Here is a 16140-nt window from a genome sequence, read left to right on the forward strand (position 1 = left end):
GGAGGACCCCACGGGGCGCGGGTCCGGGGCGCAGCTGGGCGAGCGGCGGCGGAAGCCGCAGCCGGGAGAGGCCGGGCCTCTCCGCCCCGCAGACCCTGCACGGGCCGGCCGCGGTGGCCAGTCCCGGCGGGGCCCGGACGAGCCCGCCCGGGCCCGAGTCTCCCCAGGAGCCGCCGCAGGCCGCGCAGACAGGCGGGGGGCGCACCCCCGGGCTCGGACCAAGGTGGGCCGGGGAGCCTCCCCGGGCCACACCCCAGCAAACAGGCCGCACGTCTCTGGCATTTGGTTTTTAAAAAGATTTATTAATTTAATGGTAAGTTATTTTCAAAAGGCAATAAAATTAATTTCGCATCCAGTAGAAAAGAGACAGGCGTCCTCCAGAGAGCGGAGGGCCTGGGCGGTGGGCACGGACGGCGCCCCGACACCGGCCACCCGCCAGCGCGCTGGCCCCGGCGCCCCCGGCGCCCAGACAGCAGCTTCTGCACAGACGGGGCAGCACCCGAGGCCCAGCGCAGCCTGGACTTCAGGGGGTCGGAGGTAGGGGGGAGCAGCGTGTTCTGCCCTCAGGGGCGGTCGGTGTGGACTGCTCAGGGCTCCGGGGTGCGGCTGGGCCGGCCCACCAGCTGGGGGGTCCGCGCAGGCCGGGCAGGACCTGGGGGGGTGAGCCCCAGCCCGCACCGCTGTTTCCTGACAGGGAGCGCAGGCGGGAGGCTGCGAGAGTCCTCCAGAGCTGTGGCTCAGCGGCTAACAGGGTCGTCTGGGCTCTCCCCAGGCAGGGTGAGCGCCCCCTGCCCTGGCAGGCCCGCGGGCCCCTGGGAGAGAAGATTCCAGAATAGTCCTTGTTGATGAGTTTCTCCCGGGGAAATCTCGGCAGTGGCCCCATCCCTGAGCGGGTCTGAGCACAAATCAAACCCCACACTGAGGAGGGTATGGCGACGGGGGGCTCAGACTGTGAGACTGGCAGGCTGTCCACCAAGAGAGTCCTGAAGAAGTGGGGTGCAGGGGCTGGGGGGCCAGTCTGGTTGCGCGGTCAGGCAGGGCTGGCTGGTGGCATCATCGGGACCCTGTGGAGAAAGGGGCAGCTGGGTCACCCAGTCCCACGGCCCAGTCCTGCCCATCCCTGCAGAGTCCCCACCCCCTCCGCACAACCCCCCATCGAGCTGGAGTGGAGTGACCTGCAGACGCCAGGGAGCAGCCCCCAGAGCCCTCACCCCCACCTCCCTGACCTGCGCCCATTTCAGAGGTGGGGATGCTGAGAGCCCCAGGGACCGCGACAGAGAAGGGAGGTGGGGCCGCTGGGCGGCTCGGCAGCAAGGAAGGAGTGTCCCCCAAGAGGGGGCGCAGTGACGGCCACCAGGCAGCCCCCACCTGCACGGCCGCACCAACAGGAAGGAGCCCCCGCCCCACACCCCCACGGTCCGTGGAGACACAGACACAGCCGTGGAGGGCGCCCTGGCCATGGCGGCCCTGCCCGGAGCGAGGGACGGGGGCCGGGGCCAAAGGGCACGAAGGGGAAAGTTCAACAGGACAAAGGCTGACACTGCTGGGTCTGGCCCCACAGCTGGGGCTTGGAAAACCCCAGAACCCCCACGCCTGTGTCCCAGTGACGACCCCTGGGCTCGGTGCACCAGCCAAAGGGAAAGCAAAGCCCTCACCCTGGGCAGGACAGGGGGAGGCAGGACTCACGGCCCCGCTCCCCGGGACAGACCCTGAGCCAGTCAGGGCCGGGCAGCCTCCAGGGGTCCGGGCAGGGGTCCTGAGCGGCCCCCCCCGCCCACAGAAGCCCGGGGTGGCCAGAGCCTCAGCCATGCGGCCCACAGAGCCACGACCTGAGACTCAGGCAAAAGCGGAACAGGACACGGCCCGCGCGGGACCGCCCTCCGGGCCTCCCCGAGGACTGTGCGGCTGGCACTCAAAGAGCCGCACGACGGCGGGCTCCTCCTCCTCCTGCTTCCTCCCGCCGCTTCCCTGAGAAAGGACTTGGAGTGGGAGAAAGTTTAATGGGAAGATGGAAAGGGCCGGAAGCACGTCCCTAAAGGGCTGTCTGGCCGGTCACTGCACACGGCGCCGCCAGGAAGCGCTGCGGCAGGATGGTGCCCCCTCCGGAGCCCTCCGCCCTGGAGCCCAGCCTGTTCTCAGTCACACATAAATAGCCTCTGGGGCAGCGGGAGCCCCACCTCCTACTTTCCGCCAAGCAAGAGAGCCCCTCCAGCCCAACCCCAGGGGCAGGGCAGCGCCCCGAGGTTCCAAGTTTCCAGGAGGAATGCAGGCGCGGAACCCCAGCAGGGCAGGCACCCTCCGGCACAGAGGACTGGGGGGGGAGGCCTCATCTGTGAGTCACAAACGTTCCCAAGAACTAGAAAAGAGGCCTCTGCTGGGCAAAGAAAGAACCCGGGTTGTGGCTCACTGGGGCGTGGTGGCAGGACATCCTGGCGTGTCGTGGGGCTCAGACTGCAAACCAGCAGCCCGGTCTGTGCTAAACCCAACAACCCCTTCTCTGTGCCTGTGGACCCCACCGGGAACCCCAAGGGGGTGTCTGCAGAAGGAGCCGTGCTGGGAGGGGCAGGGGTACTGATGGGACAGAACAGGCACAACCAGGGCCCAGAGGAATCGGGGGAGAGGAAGGAAAGGGGGCACCCTGTCTCCAAGCCCTGGGACCACGTTCTGGGGAGAACAGCCCTTCACCCCGCCCTGCGGGCTGGGCCGGCCCTCCCGGTGCCAGATCAGCTGGAGGAGCCCTCGAGCCTCCCTCCCTCCCCTGGCAGGGGTGGGACCTGCCAGCACAAACACGCCCCAACCACTGCTCGAATTTTCTGTTTGACTTCCTCCAGCCCCGGCCGGCCGGCCGTGGGGCCAACTGGAGGCTGCCAAGTGGCCCAAAGAGCAGGCCTGTTGCCTCACGCCGGCTCTGGGCTCTCGAGAAGATATTTAAACCCCTGCAGGCCTGGCAGCTCCCACTTCTCAGAAACCAAAAAAACAGGCAGAGCCAGAGAGCAAGGGACCCCCGGCACCCCCAGACTGCAGAGCCTGGGGCTCTGCCTGCCCCACCCCTGAGGACGAGGCTCTCCTAGGCCTCCAAGCTAGCGTGGCCGGGAGGAGGACCCCAAGGCCTAGCCCACTGCTCCCGGGGCAGAGCACCAGCCGAGACCAGGGTGTCAGGCGAAAACTGGATTTCACGCAAACAGCAAGGAGGTTGTCAGGGCAGCAGGGCCGTCACCCACGGCCACACCCGCGCGAGCGGTGGTTCACTCTGCACAGACGCAGCGTCCCTGGTGTCCCTTCGCGGTTACTTTTCGGCGTTTTCTGTTTTTTCTCAACTGGCAGCCCCACCTCGGGCCCCGTCCAGAGAGACAGTGGGTGCTCAGGGCACCGCAACTCCCTTTTCTTGGTCCTTCATCCAGCGTGAGGCCAATGTTTCTCAAACGAGAGCCTCCCTCCACGTAGGAACGCACCCAGAGGCGCCCTAAAACACGGGGGGCCTGGGCCCCGCCCGCAATTCTCTCCCAGGAGGTCCACGTCGCCCAGGGGTCTGGCTTTCGGCACACTTCCCCGTGGGAGCCCCGGGCCCAACAGCCTGGCCCGGCCTTGCCGACACACCACCAGCCCGGGCGCCCTCTGCTTCCTCCCACGCCTGGGGCCTCTGACCTGCCCTGGCTTGGAACCAAGAGCCGTTTTCCCAAGAGCAAGATAAACAAATGCATCTTCTCAGTCCGTGGACACTGGAGAGAAGTTTAGGCTGAAGAAATGAGGCAGAACCAGAGCTCGGAGATGCCGACGGTCAGGAGGCTGGGGTGGGGGGGGCGGGGGGGGCGTTACCTGGTACCCACCTACAGTTTGGCTTCCTGCAGCACAGCGCCCCCGGGAGCTGGCGTCATCAGGGATTCAGAATAGGCCTGAATGGCCTCCTTATCCTTTGAGCCCTTTTTACTACTACTCCAAAATAAATAGCATTTCTCCTAAAAGATAACCAAGCTATTTTATAGTCGACATCGCAGCCAAAAACATAAGATTTTACATGGTTCTGTGATTTTCAAGGAGCAAAGAAGAGACGGGCGGGGAGCGGAATCTGGGGGCCTGGCCAGGGTGCCGGCCTCGAGGGGGGAGCCGGTCCCGTCACCAGAGAAACACCAGCCTTTCAGGAAAGACGCTGCTCTGGGTGGGGCGGGCTGGTGAGCCACCCCACCACGGGGGGAACGCGGGGGACCCGGCGGCCCAGAAGCAGTGGGTGAGCAGATCAGAAAGAGGTTCTTCTGTTCCAAGACTTTTGATTATCTTCTAAAGAAGGACTTGAGAAGAAAAATTCCTCTGAAGAGAAGTTTAAAATGCGTTGAGTTCACCAGCGTGGGGTTTGGTATTTTTTTCCTCCCAATCAGGACAAATAGATAAAAACATGGAAGGCCTGACCCCTGCTAAGCCCCAAAGTACATAACAGGGGGAACTTCAATTATTTGGCCTGCGATGAACTCAAGCTGCGGGAAGGGAGACTCCACCACAGGGGCCTGGAAACCCAGGCCATCTGCTGCCACCCTAGACTGGGGGCAAGACCGTGGAGGGGGGCTTCCTCACTGCACCCCCACCCACGGGAGATCTGGGGAGAGACAGGGGCGACAGAGTCCTCTCCTGGCCCAGCCCCTCAGCGCCCGGGCCCAAGCATGTGTTTTGCTGATGGAGCCTGAGTTGCTCTCGGCCCAGGAGCTCTGCCCTGCTCCCCCCTTCCCAGCACAACTAGCAAAGACTACAGCAAGTGGCCTCTGCTCGCCAGGTCCTCCCTGGGCCAGTGACAGAGGTTGGGCGCCCACCTGGGGGTTACACCCAACCCACATCGGGGCTCCAGGCCAGAGCCGGTGGGCCCCAGCTCACCTGGGCCCCCCCGGGATGGGCGCTGGGAAGGGCCGCCGAGTTAAAGGTCTGAAAGCCAGGCCAAGAGCCTGGAAAGGCCTGTGATCATCCAGCAAGCACGCAAGCAGCCCCGGAGGCAGGGCAAAGAGAAGGCTGAAGTGAGAAAGCTGGGCGGCAGAGGCCTGGGGGCAGGGAGCTGGGCAGACCCACCCAACCCACGGGCCTCGGCCGCCCTCCAGCTGGGGGCCACCAGGATGATTTCTGGCTCTGGGATTCACAATGGCCTCTGAGACACCCTGCCCCTCCGCTTCGTTGCTGCTCACCCTCCCACGGGCCCTGGAAGCCCTCACAGTGACCCCCAGTGAGTGCCGATGAATGTCCCGAAGAGGGAGGGCACCCGGCCCAGAAGGTGTGTCTGCCGTGGCCCCTCCCTAGGGGTCCCCAGCGCAGACCTCCAGGCTCTGCCCATTTAGGCTTCCTTCCTCAAACAGCCAGCTCCCACCTGCCCTGCCAGCAGCCTCACTCAGCCAAGGCCGCCCACCGGCCCCACAAGTCCCTGCTGCTATTTCTAAATGCCTGCAACAACTTCCTGCCGCCCCCTAGAACTGGTTCCACAGGCTAGAGTGACCTGCCCGGGGTCCCCCCAGCCATCACCTACTTCCTCAGGCCCCCACCCGCTCCTGCTCACTCCCTTTCAGCCCACGGCAGCCTCAGCGCAGGTCTGCCTATGGCAGCTGCAGGGCCTTTGCACGGCCATTCTCGTCCTCCTTGGATGGCCCCCGCCCCACGCCTCCTCAGCACTCACAGCTAAGCTGAAGCCCCACCTCTCCAGGGACGCCTTCCCATGCTTGTCCCCGCACCCTGCACACGAGCTGTCCAGTCTAGAGCCACATTTGCCTGCAGAGCCTTTGAAATGGGTGAGTCACTGCAGTAAGAGTAAAAACACACCACAATTCAAAGACTTGACATGAAGGCAAGAAGGCAAAAACTTCCCTTCAGTGGTCACGTGTTGAAATGGTCATATTTTGGATTTCTTTGGGTTAAATAAAACATATGATTAAATTTTATTTCTTTTTTTCTCAGTGGGGCTATTAGGAAATTTAAGTCTTGAACCCCACGTGGCTCCGCCTGGCTGGACAGCCCCATGCTAGCCTCTCCTGTGCCATCAGTGAGGCGGCCCTGCCTACTGACCTGGTGTCACTGTCTCCCCGGAGCAGGGGCCACGTCTGCCCCCTTCACGGCTCGCTGCCCCACACCCGGCACCCAGCAGGTGCTGGCTTAATGAGCAAGTGGCTCAGGGATGAGGTCTCCCACCCGAAACCCACCTCAGCTCCTCCACAGGAGTCCCCCAGGCCTTCCAGAATGGGCAAAGAAGGGGCAATGCAAAAGGCAAGAGAAGCCAGGGAGCAGGGTGGCCCCCACCCCTGCAGAGATGGGGGCCTCTGCCCAGGGTGGGCCAGGCCGAAGTGTCCGCAGGAACAGCGGGAAGGAGTAGCCGGGAGCTCTGACCCATGCCACCCCTTCCTCCAGCAGGCAAGCAGCGAGCCACCCGGCCCCAGACCCACGCCGGCCGCCACCTACCTGTTTCAGGATCATGCAGGCGCCGGGGACGAGCACCAGGATGCAGCCCAGAGCGACCAGCAGGTACTGGACGTAGTTCAGCACTTGGGGCATCAGCACCAGCTGGTTGTAGAAGGTCCGAAGGGTGCCGCCCTCCATGGCCCCGCTCTGTGGAGGCAGAGACAAGCAGTTGGGCTGGGGCCACCAGCTCTAGGCCCTGGGCCCAGATCCCAACCACCCTTGTCCCTCCGTTTCCCTCCTCACCCCTTTCCCATCAGAAGCCCATTGGCCAGAGCCTGTGATGGAGCCTCCACTTCCTGGGGGCCTCCAAGGAGACTACATTTCCCAGGCTCCCCTGCAACCGAGTCACGTGATCATATTCTGATCAATGGGATGCGGGCACAGTGACCCACAGCTCCGGGTAGGACCCTACACACCTGCCAGGTGATTTCCCCCCATCCCCATCCGCAGAACAGGTGCTGAGGGCCTCCAGGAGGTCAGGGCCCCCAGATAGAAGGAGGCTGGTCATCCCATGCGGGACAGCAGTGTGAACCAGAGGTGACGCTGGCATTCAGGGCAAACTTCACACTGATCTCAAAGAGCCAGGCCAGGCGGCGCCGGAAAGGCCAAAAGCAGAGACGGTGCTGCTGAAAGCGGCCACCCCGAAACCACTTCCCGTGGCCTCCAGGTGGTCAGGCACACAAGCTGATTGTTCCCGCTCTCGCTCTGGAGGTACTCTCAGCCTGTGGGGTCACTGACACAGGTGCTTGGAGGGGTGAAGGCTCCAGACTGTAGTCCAGCATCTCCCAGTCCGGTGACCCAGCCCTGCCTTACCCGCCACACACACGGCCCCCTACCCCAAAGGCCCACACTGGCTCCTCCTGGGGTGCCAGTGCACGGGGCAGGGCCGCCTCACCTCTCCAAACCACAGCAGCGGCAGGACCACTGGGGTGATCTTCCCCGTTTGTCTGGAAATAAGCGAGACAAAGCACATGAGAAGGTTTGTGCGGTGGTCCCTCCAGGCCGCACTGGACACGCGTGAGCAACCAGCCGAGAGTGATGTGACTTTGTAACAGCTGCACGGTTCAGGCTCAGGGAATGGGTATCTCCTGTCAGGGAGCACCCTGATCTTTTTAAATTAAAAACTCACTTCCATGTGGCAGGGGCTGCTAGTGACCTAGCCAATACCCATCCATTCCCTTTGGAAACAGAACCCCAATTTTATTCTGGATGGCAATGCACCCAGCTAAAAGACTATTCTCGATCTCCTTTTAGGTAATTCTATGCAGCCAGGTTCTGATGAATGAAATGTTAGGGCAAGTATTTTGTGGGACAACTAGGAAGGCTGCTTAAAAGGGAGCTGACACCACTGAGAGAAAGACTGTTTCCCTTCCCCCTTCCTTCCATCAGATGGCAGGAACGCAGGTGCAATGGCTGGAGCCACAGTAGTCATTTGGACCAGAGGTGGCCTTGAGGATGGACGTTCGAGAGGTGAGATGATTCACCAGAGACAGAGTGGGGAACAGAACAGGCAGATCTACTGAAATCCACTGCTGAGGGGAATAGCCGGGAGACAGGAGAGGTCTGCTGGGCTATGTTCAATCCCTGACCGGGGATTGACCTCAGGCCATAGCAGAGACAGCCCTGAGACTTAACCCCTAGGGTACCAGGGAGGCCCTAAAAATCAACTTTTATCCCCATTTGAATCACAATTGTTTTGTGTTTTCTGTTCTATACAATCAAATGTAATTCCATCAATAAACCTCAGGACCCAGCAATTACACTCTAAGTAACTGCGCGAGGTAAGCTCATAAGTGTACAAATCAGCCATTGCTCCGAAAAGCATTAAAAAAAAAAGATAACAAAACAGCTAAATGTGCATGGGGAGCGTTTAACCTGTGATGCATCCACACAAAGCAGCAATTACAAAGAGTAAGACAGAGCCACAAGCACCACCACTGTTGGGCACAGGGAGCAAAGCTGCAGAATTGGACCCAAGAAAGGACCCATGTGCCCTCACGGCTCTGGACCTGCTCAGCGCAGACACAGCTGGACAAGTGTCAGAGGGGACTCACTGCAGGGCAGGGGCCCCCAGCTCAGCCCCCGAGCAGTCACACATCCACACTTGGTCAAGGCACACAACGCCCAATGGCCATCGACCGATGAATTCGACTCAGCCGCTCCACACACTGGGGTATGTTCAGCCATAAAGAGGGGTGGAGCCCTGGAACCTGCCCTCCCAGAGAGGCGCCTCAAAAACATGACCCCAGGTGAGAGAAGCCAGACACACAGAGAGGGACCGGGCCAGGGGGAACTGCTGAGGGATGATGGAAATATTCCAAAATCTATTTTGGCGGTGGGTGCACTTTCCTGAGTATGTAGATCACTGAGCTGTAACTTTTAAAAGGATGGGTTTTACAAGAAAAGTCTCTTCAATAAATGGTGCTGGGAAAACAAGACCGCTACATGCCAAAGAATGAAGCTAGACCACGGCCTCACACCATGCACAAAAACCAACTCAAAATGGATGAGATGGGCCTCCCCGGTGGTGCAGCAGTTGAGCGCTGGGTTGCAAGGCTGCCCACAGCCTCTGCAGTGCCGGTTCGATCCCGGCCGCTCCCCGGCCACTGGAGGAGGGTCCCACATGGCGCGCAGACCTCTCCTGCCGCCCGCTGCTCCCCTCAGCAGTGTCCTTCGGTCCTTCTGCCTGCTCTGCTCCCCGCTCTGGCTCTGGTGAATTCTCTCACCCTCCCGCGCTTCTGACTGTACCCTGTGCTTGTATAAATAATAAATAAATAAATCTTTAAAAAAAAATGGATGAGAGACCTGAGTGTAAGACCTGAAACCATAAAACACATGGAAGAAAGCATCGGCAAGGCACTCCACGACTGACGCCTCGGAAACATCTTTGAAGACTCATCCCCCGAAGCAAAGAAAATGAAGGAAAAGATAAGCAGCTGGGATGACATGAAACTCAAAAGCTTCTGCTCAGCAGAAGAGACAGTCAACAAAACAAAGAGACACCCCACAGATTGGGAGAAAATATTTGCACATCACACAACTGATAAGGGACTGATATCAAAGATCTACAAAGAGCTTACACGACTCAACAAAAAGTAAACAACCCCGTCAGAAAACGGGCAGAAGAGCTAAAAACACACTTCTCCAAGGAGGACATGCGGCTGGCCCACGGGCACCTGAGAAAATGCTCGACATCACTTATCATCAGGGAAACGCACATCAAAACCACAGTGAGCTGCCAGCTGACTCCAGTGAGAACGGCCCGCAGGAAAGCACTGGCAACGGCAAATGCTGGCGAGGCTGTGGAGAAACAGGAGCCTCTTCCACCGCTGGTGGGAGTGCAGACAGGTCCAGCCACGCTGGAAAGCTGTGTAGGGGACCCTCAAATGACTAAAAATGGAGCTGCCTATGACCCAGTGAGTCCACTCCTAGGGATCTACCCAAAGGGCACAAAAACACTCATTTGAGAGGACACCTGCACCCCTCTGTTCACTGCAGCACTATTTACAACAGCCAAGATAAGGAAACAACCCAAATGCCCCAAAATAGATGAGCGGATCAGGAAGATGTGGTCGCTACACACAATGGAATACTACTCAGCCATCAAAAAGACAAACTCATGCCATTTGCAGCAGCATGGATGGAGCTGGAAGGGATTGTGCTCGGTGAAGTAAGTCACAAGGAAAAAGAAAAATATCGGATGGTCTCACTCATAGGAGGGATATAGGGAAACCGAACAAAGGATCAAAAAAAAGGACAGAGCTAGCAGGCAAATTATAGATCTGAGGCACACGGCGGGAAGGGGAGGGAGGGGGGTCAAAATAGGGGCGGGAAGAGCACAAGGGACTGTGGCGCCGGTTCACGGGTGATGAGGAGGTGGGAGATTTATGGGGATTTATTCAGTTTATTGGACAAAAACGAGCAATGGTGTAAGAAAAACTACATTAAAAAATAATCAAAAGATGGGTTTTCTAGCACATGAGCTAAATTCCAATAAAGTTATTATTAGAAAAATCAAAAGAAAAAAGTTTCAAAGATTCCTCCCGCAAAGTGGAGAGTCACAGAGGAGACTGTGGTCTGCAGCTGCCCTTTCCTGCCACAGTTTCACTTCTGCTGCTCTGAGCGTGGGCACGGTCTGGCTGACTTGGAGGACAACCGTTAGGAGAAAATAAGGGGATTCCGGAGCAGGGATTTCAGGGGGCCCATGGGGCAGAAAGCAGGCTCCCCCCCCCCGCCCCGCCGCGGCCGGCCCACTCACCCAATGCCCTTCACTGCCTTCATGTACAGGTTCAGCTGCAGCTTCACGGAGCAGTTCATGGGGATCCCTGTGACCTGCAGTGACACACACAGCGGGGGGCTGGCCTGGGGGCCCGAGCACACGTGCAACACCCCTCCCTGGCAGTGCACAGGAGGGCAGGGGCCCAGGTCGCTGCCTAGGCCCGGGGGCTCCCCGATGGGTCTGAACACAGACGCCCGAAGAGCTGGTGCCAGGCGTCTGGGGCCCCAGAGATGGAGAGAGGGGACCATCCCCTCCATCCCTTCATAAGGGGCCCCCAAAGTGCCAACTAACATTTTCAGCCCTCGTCCCATCCCCCACCCTCCAGCCCACACCAAGGAGGTGCAGAAAGCCTTGTGCCCTGACTTCCTTCTTGACAAAGGCCGGGGCTGGGGCCTGCACAGTCTTCAGGCCTCAGGCGCCTGGCGCCTGCACACCTCACTGGCCGGCAGAGTCTGACAGACCCCACTGGCGTTTGTTTCCTTGTGTTTATTTTTCGGCCCAGCCTGCTTCTCTGGAGAAAGTTCGGGTAGAGATGGGAAGCTTGCCTTGTACAGAAACAGAGGTGGTTTTTTAACAAGACCGTTTTTTAAAATCCTAAGCAGAAGACAGAAGTGACACCTTGGGACCAAAGTCGGGGGACTGGTCCTGGCCCATGCGACCAGCCCCAGGAGACACCCCAGTAAAGGAAAGTGCTGTCACAGCTCGCTGCGGGGGACCCTGGGGCAGGCCTGAGCTCACTCCAGCTTCCCCCAGATGTCGCCTCAGCCTTTCCCTTTGCCACTATGCGCCGTGTCCTTCCGCTGTGATAAAGCTCGGCCATGAGTCTGATTCTGCCAGGTCAAAGCATCAGACTTGGGGGTATTCTTGGGGGCCCAGCAGCACCTGCCACCCTCTTCCATGTTCTGGAACAGACTCTACATTCTGGGGTCTCCACTCAGGGCCACTTCCTTCCCCAAGAGATTCATCCCCTCCAGCCACCCCGCCGCACAGGCTGCTACAAACAGCTGGCAGCACCGTCTGCGCCCCCACACCAGTCCCACGCACCTGCATCTCGCCATGGCAGAGGAAACCACCACCCCCCGCCCCACCGCATGGAAGAGTTGCGTAAGAACACCTCCCATTCATGGAACGCTCTAGAAACCAGCAGAGAAAGGCAATGAGATAAATGAGAGAGAGAAGGCGGGAGGCTGGACCAGAGGGCAGAACCGGGGCCGAGGCTGTCCAGGAGGACAGAGGGAGTGGGTGTGGACAAGCGCCAGCAGACGGGCTTCAAGAAAGCCCTGGGGAAACACGTCACAGAGCTTCTGGGCCAGTGGCAGCGGGCGGCCACCTCCACAGGGCCCGTGCAGCAGTGGACGGAGAGGCCGAGCAGCAGGAACGCCCCAGCCCCTGCCATGGGGACCTCTATCAGGACAAATTCCCCAGAACCCAGCTTATCGACAAGATGTTCCAGGCGCAGACTGACCTATCTCGGCAGTCAGAGGGCAGCCCCTGGCTAATTTGCAAGCTGATAATTCCTAATTAATTTACTGTCTTATGAGCCTTTTATGGAGATAATTCCCTTATGAAGAGATAATAAGGTCCCTGAACTATGGAGTCGGGGTAAAGAAGAGGCCTCCGTGACTCAGGTTCAAGAAGCCATCAGGCATCTCATGACCCCGCACCCTGAACAGCTTGGAGGTGCCGGTGAGCCAGCAGCCAAGGCCCGGCCAGAGCCCACCACCCCTCAGGCCGCGGAGGCTCACCGGGTGGATGTCCAGGAACAGGGAGTGCTCCTCCTCGTCGGGGTGCAGGCCCTTCACCGCCTCGACCAGCTCGGGGTCAGCGTTGTAGAAATGAGGTTGGGAGAGGAACAAGGGCGCATCTGGAAGGCAGGGCAGAGGGGGCGTCAGGCCTTGAGCCTGGGGCTCAGACGGGCCAAGCAGCGCCCAAGCAGCGCCACCAGGACAGCGGCAAGACGCAGACAGCAGCGCTGACAGCAAGAGCCCTGCACTCGTCCGCAGTGGACACCGGGCGCCCGGGGGCACCAGGCCCTGCACACGGCAAGGGGCAAGCTCGGTGCCCCAGGAGCAGCGACAGGAGCTGCCGGGTCTGGGGGCGAAGATGGCAGGAAGGGAGGGCGGAGGGTTAGAAGACGCCAGGCAGGGGGCAGGGCACTCAGGCAGAGGGGCTGGCAGGAGCCAAGGTGGGGGGCGGGAGGGGACGCGCAGTGATGAGGGACAGACAGAGCATGGAGGGGCCTGTGGGGCTTGAGGACAGAATGGGAAGTTGAGGCCAGGCTGGAGCTCGGGTCGGGGAGGACCATCTTGCTCGCCAAGCCAAGCAGTCCCGGCTGTCCTCTGCAGGCGACGCGGCAGCTGCCAGGCGCCCAGCTCTGTCCCCGAGCCAGCCCCAGGCCCCGGGAGGAGGACACACCTGCTTCGCTCCTTCGCTCTCAGCAGCGGCCTGCGGGACGGACGCCGGCGGGCGTGAACGGGGACCAACCCGGGCCCCTCTGAGCGACCAAATTCCGCCCCAGAAACCTGAGGCCGAGCCTCTCCACCAAGCGGCTGGCCAAGGCCAGTGCCAGCGCGTCCTGCGCTCAGGGCCAGGTCCGGGCCTGAGGGGCAACGAGGCAAGGCTGAGCTCTCAGGACCGCGGGGAGAGTCAGGACAGGCCACACCACGGAGGGAAAGCGGATGGGCAGTGACCGTTCTCGGGGCCAGGGCCTGGGGGCCAGGGCGAGCCTGTTCCGGAACTAGAGACTGTACTAAGGACCAGAGCACGCAAACTTCGAGAGGCTTCATTTCACGTCAGCCAGACCCCAGGTGTCTGGCTTTGCTCTGCTCTGCGCGGCCCAGCCCCCCTCTGTCTGCAATAAAACCTGGGGCTCTGGCCGCGTCTCCACTTCACTTCTCCCCGAGTCCTCTCACGCACGGCCCCGTCTCCTCACACTTCTCACCGCGCCTCTCGTTCTCCCTTCCTGCCACCCGCTCACCCTCTTGCCTCCCCGGTCCCGCCACGTCCAGGCAGCCCCACGGCCAGCGCCCCGCACAGCTGAAGCGCCTCAGCTCTAACAGGCTCGGGCCGGGCACACCCGGCAGGTGAGAAAGTAAACACCAGAATCCCCACAGCGGGAACCAGGAGGGTCCGGCGTCCGACCGACACTGCACACGCTCGAGGTTTTGGCCTGAGAACTGCCCTTTCTGCTAGAGAGCGGCTGGTGCGGGTTACCAGGGCACGTGCGCCCTCTTGGCACGAACAGAGACGTCCTCCCGCGGCCAGGACTCGCCAATGGCGACAAGGAGCCTTGGACCGGGGAGGCCAGCTTCAGCCCCGGGACCAATCTGGTCCCCGCCCTCCCCTCTCAACCGTAGGTCAGCAAGCAAACACAGCGCCCCCTGTTTTGTGGGTGGTGGAACTTTAGGGTGCTGGGTGGGGGAGGTGGTCACCAAGCCAGACCCTGGAAGATGGTGAACCCTGAACAAGCCCAGTCCTGCCTCCAAGGCCAGAGGACGGTGAAGGGCAGGGTCCATTTGTCCACACCTGCCTCTGATGCAGAAGTGAAGCCACGCGGTTATTTAAGTGTTTGCTTGAGTTTCTCTTTTTTTTTCCCCCAGAGTGAGAGAGAACTGCCTAGGTAATAAGTGATAATTAATTTATAGCCTTATGGCACATCAAGCCTAATCTAATTGCCCAGGATCACCAGGAATTATGATTACAGGGCTCTTGGGCATGTCTGAGGCTCCTAGAGGAGCCTCCTTAGAGGAGAGTCCAAGAGAGTTTCAAGGCAGGATGGGGGAATACAAGGGTATTTTCTTATCTTCAGATAAAATGCCACAAAAATGCAGACACCAGCGCATCAAAAGACACGTAAGCACATTGCTAGCAGCACACGGGCACTGGTCAGAAAACAAAAACTTAGATAATGGCGAGGGAGCCAGGAAGGGGAAGTGTGCAGGCCTGCAATGAAATACTATACAGCAACGAAGAAGCCTACAACAGGAGAGTGGAAGGAAGAGATCAGAAAAACAGGGGGCATCGAGTACACACTTTATGACCCTGTTCATGTAAAGACCAGCCTGCTATGTTGCTGGAAGCCAGGCTGGTGACTGGGCCAGGCCTCTCCTGTTCTGTTTCTTGATCAGGGTGCTGGGGACATGGGTATGTTTGCTTTGTGGTATTTCAAACTGCACACATCACATGGGCACTTCTCTCTACAGCTGACCCTTGAAGGACAACAGGTCTGAGGTGGACCGGACCCAGGTGGACCCACATAGACCCAAAGGCGACTCACTCTCGCACTCAAACAGGCCCGACTACAGCCTGAGGCGCCGGGGGCCCTGTGAGTTATACCAGGACCTCCAGCCCCTGCGTTGTTCAAGGGTCAAGAGTCTGTGTGTTTGTCTTAACACAGAAGAAAAGGCTTTATGTAAATATTTTAAAATTTCCTTTCATGCCTGAAGTCCTCGGGGCAGGCTGCTCTGTGAGACAGGCAGTGCCAGCCTCGCCCCAGCCCTGTGTGATGGACGACACGTTTCTGCCTGCAGTCACCCTCTCTTCCTTCTGCAACCGACACCCCCACTAACCCCGCTCTCCTCGTGGCCTCCCGCTGGAGCCACAGCTGGACTAGCCAGTCAGAGTGAATCCTGGGGCTTCTGCGGGAGGGACTCTGACTACCTGGCCCCTTTCTGGCCCTCCCCATCGCAGGGAGGAGGTGAGCCTGGAGCCAGAAGCGGGGAGCCTGCAGCAGTAATGCCAGCCTGGAGGAAAACCGAGCCCGCTTCCGCAGGCCAGCACCCTGATGCTAGGATCTGCTCTGGAATTTGTGTAGCACCTACCACTGGCTACTGCAGGTCGAGGCACACAGCCTGCAGGCCACCACTGCAGGAAGAGCCAGCCTCCATCCCACAAGCAGAAATGCCCACGGACACCAGCAAAGAACGACCTATCCAGAGGTGAAGGCCAAGACAGAGAGGCCAGTCCACACCTTCCCCAGTGGGACGCCCCTGCCCGTGCTGCCTGAACCTGTGGAGACTGTCCACCCTGCTGGCCGCAGCCCCCACTAGCCCCACCATAAACGACCCTCCCAGGTCCCCAACTCCTGCTGGAAGTGGGGCTTGAAGAGGCCCCCAGACACAACGCCCTTCAGATCCGGGGGGCTTCTTGACCCCAACTCTGTGACCTGTGCCCCCAGGCCCGGCCTTGTGCCTCAGTCTCCCACACGCAGGACACACCCACCTGTGCATACAGGTGGATACTGCGTGTGCGCCCACCACCTAATGGGCACGGTGCCCACTCGGGAGTGGCCGTGGTACAGGAGACAGACCATCAAGCACAGCTGGTGATTTCAGGGCAACGAACACCAAGAAGACAAGGAGGCGAGAGGGGGTGGCTATGGTAGGGGAATCAGAACAGGCCTGCAGGAGGAGGTGGCATTCGAATAAACCAAAAGGAGGTGA

The 16140-nt window shown here is 60.0% G+C and overlaps 1 protein-coding gene across 1 annotated transcript in view; it reads right to left on the reverse strand.

Annotated features, from left to right (window-relative positions):
* Positions 1 to 287: 287 nt before the first annotated feature.
* SCARB1 (scavenger receptor class B member 1) overlaps positions 288 to 16140 on the reverse strand; it is a 59055-nt gene continuing 43202 nt past the window's right edge. The window contains exons 8-12 of the mRNA XM_037511316.2: positions 12445 to 12563; positions 10679 to 10752; positions 7316 to 7367; positions 6421 to 6567; positions 288 to 1064 (exon numbers count right to left, since the gene is read on the reverse strand). Of these exons, the coding sequence (XP_037367213.1) occupies positions 945 to 1064; positions 6421 to 6567; positions 7316 to 7367; positions 10679 to 10752; positions 12445 to 12563 (512 nt within the window). The 3' untranslated portion in view covers positions 288 to 944. The remainder of the gene's footprint in view (positions 1065 to 6420; positions 6568 to 7315; positions 7368 to 10678; positions 10753 to 12444; positions 12564 to 16140) is intronic.

Source organism: Talpa occidentalis, unplaced genomic scaffold (genome assembly GCF_014898055.3).
Source record: "Talpa occidentalis isolate TD23 unplaced genomic scaffold, MPIMG_talOcc4v2.1 talOcc4.14, whole genome shotgun sequence".
NCBI lineage: Eukaryota > Metazoa > Chordata > Mammalia > Eulipotyphla > Talpidae > Talpa > Talpa occidentalis.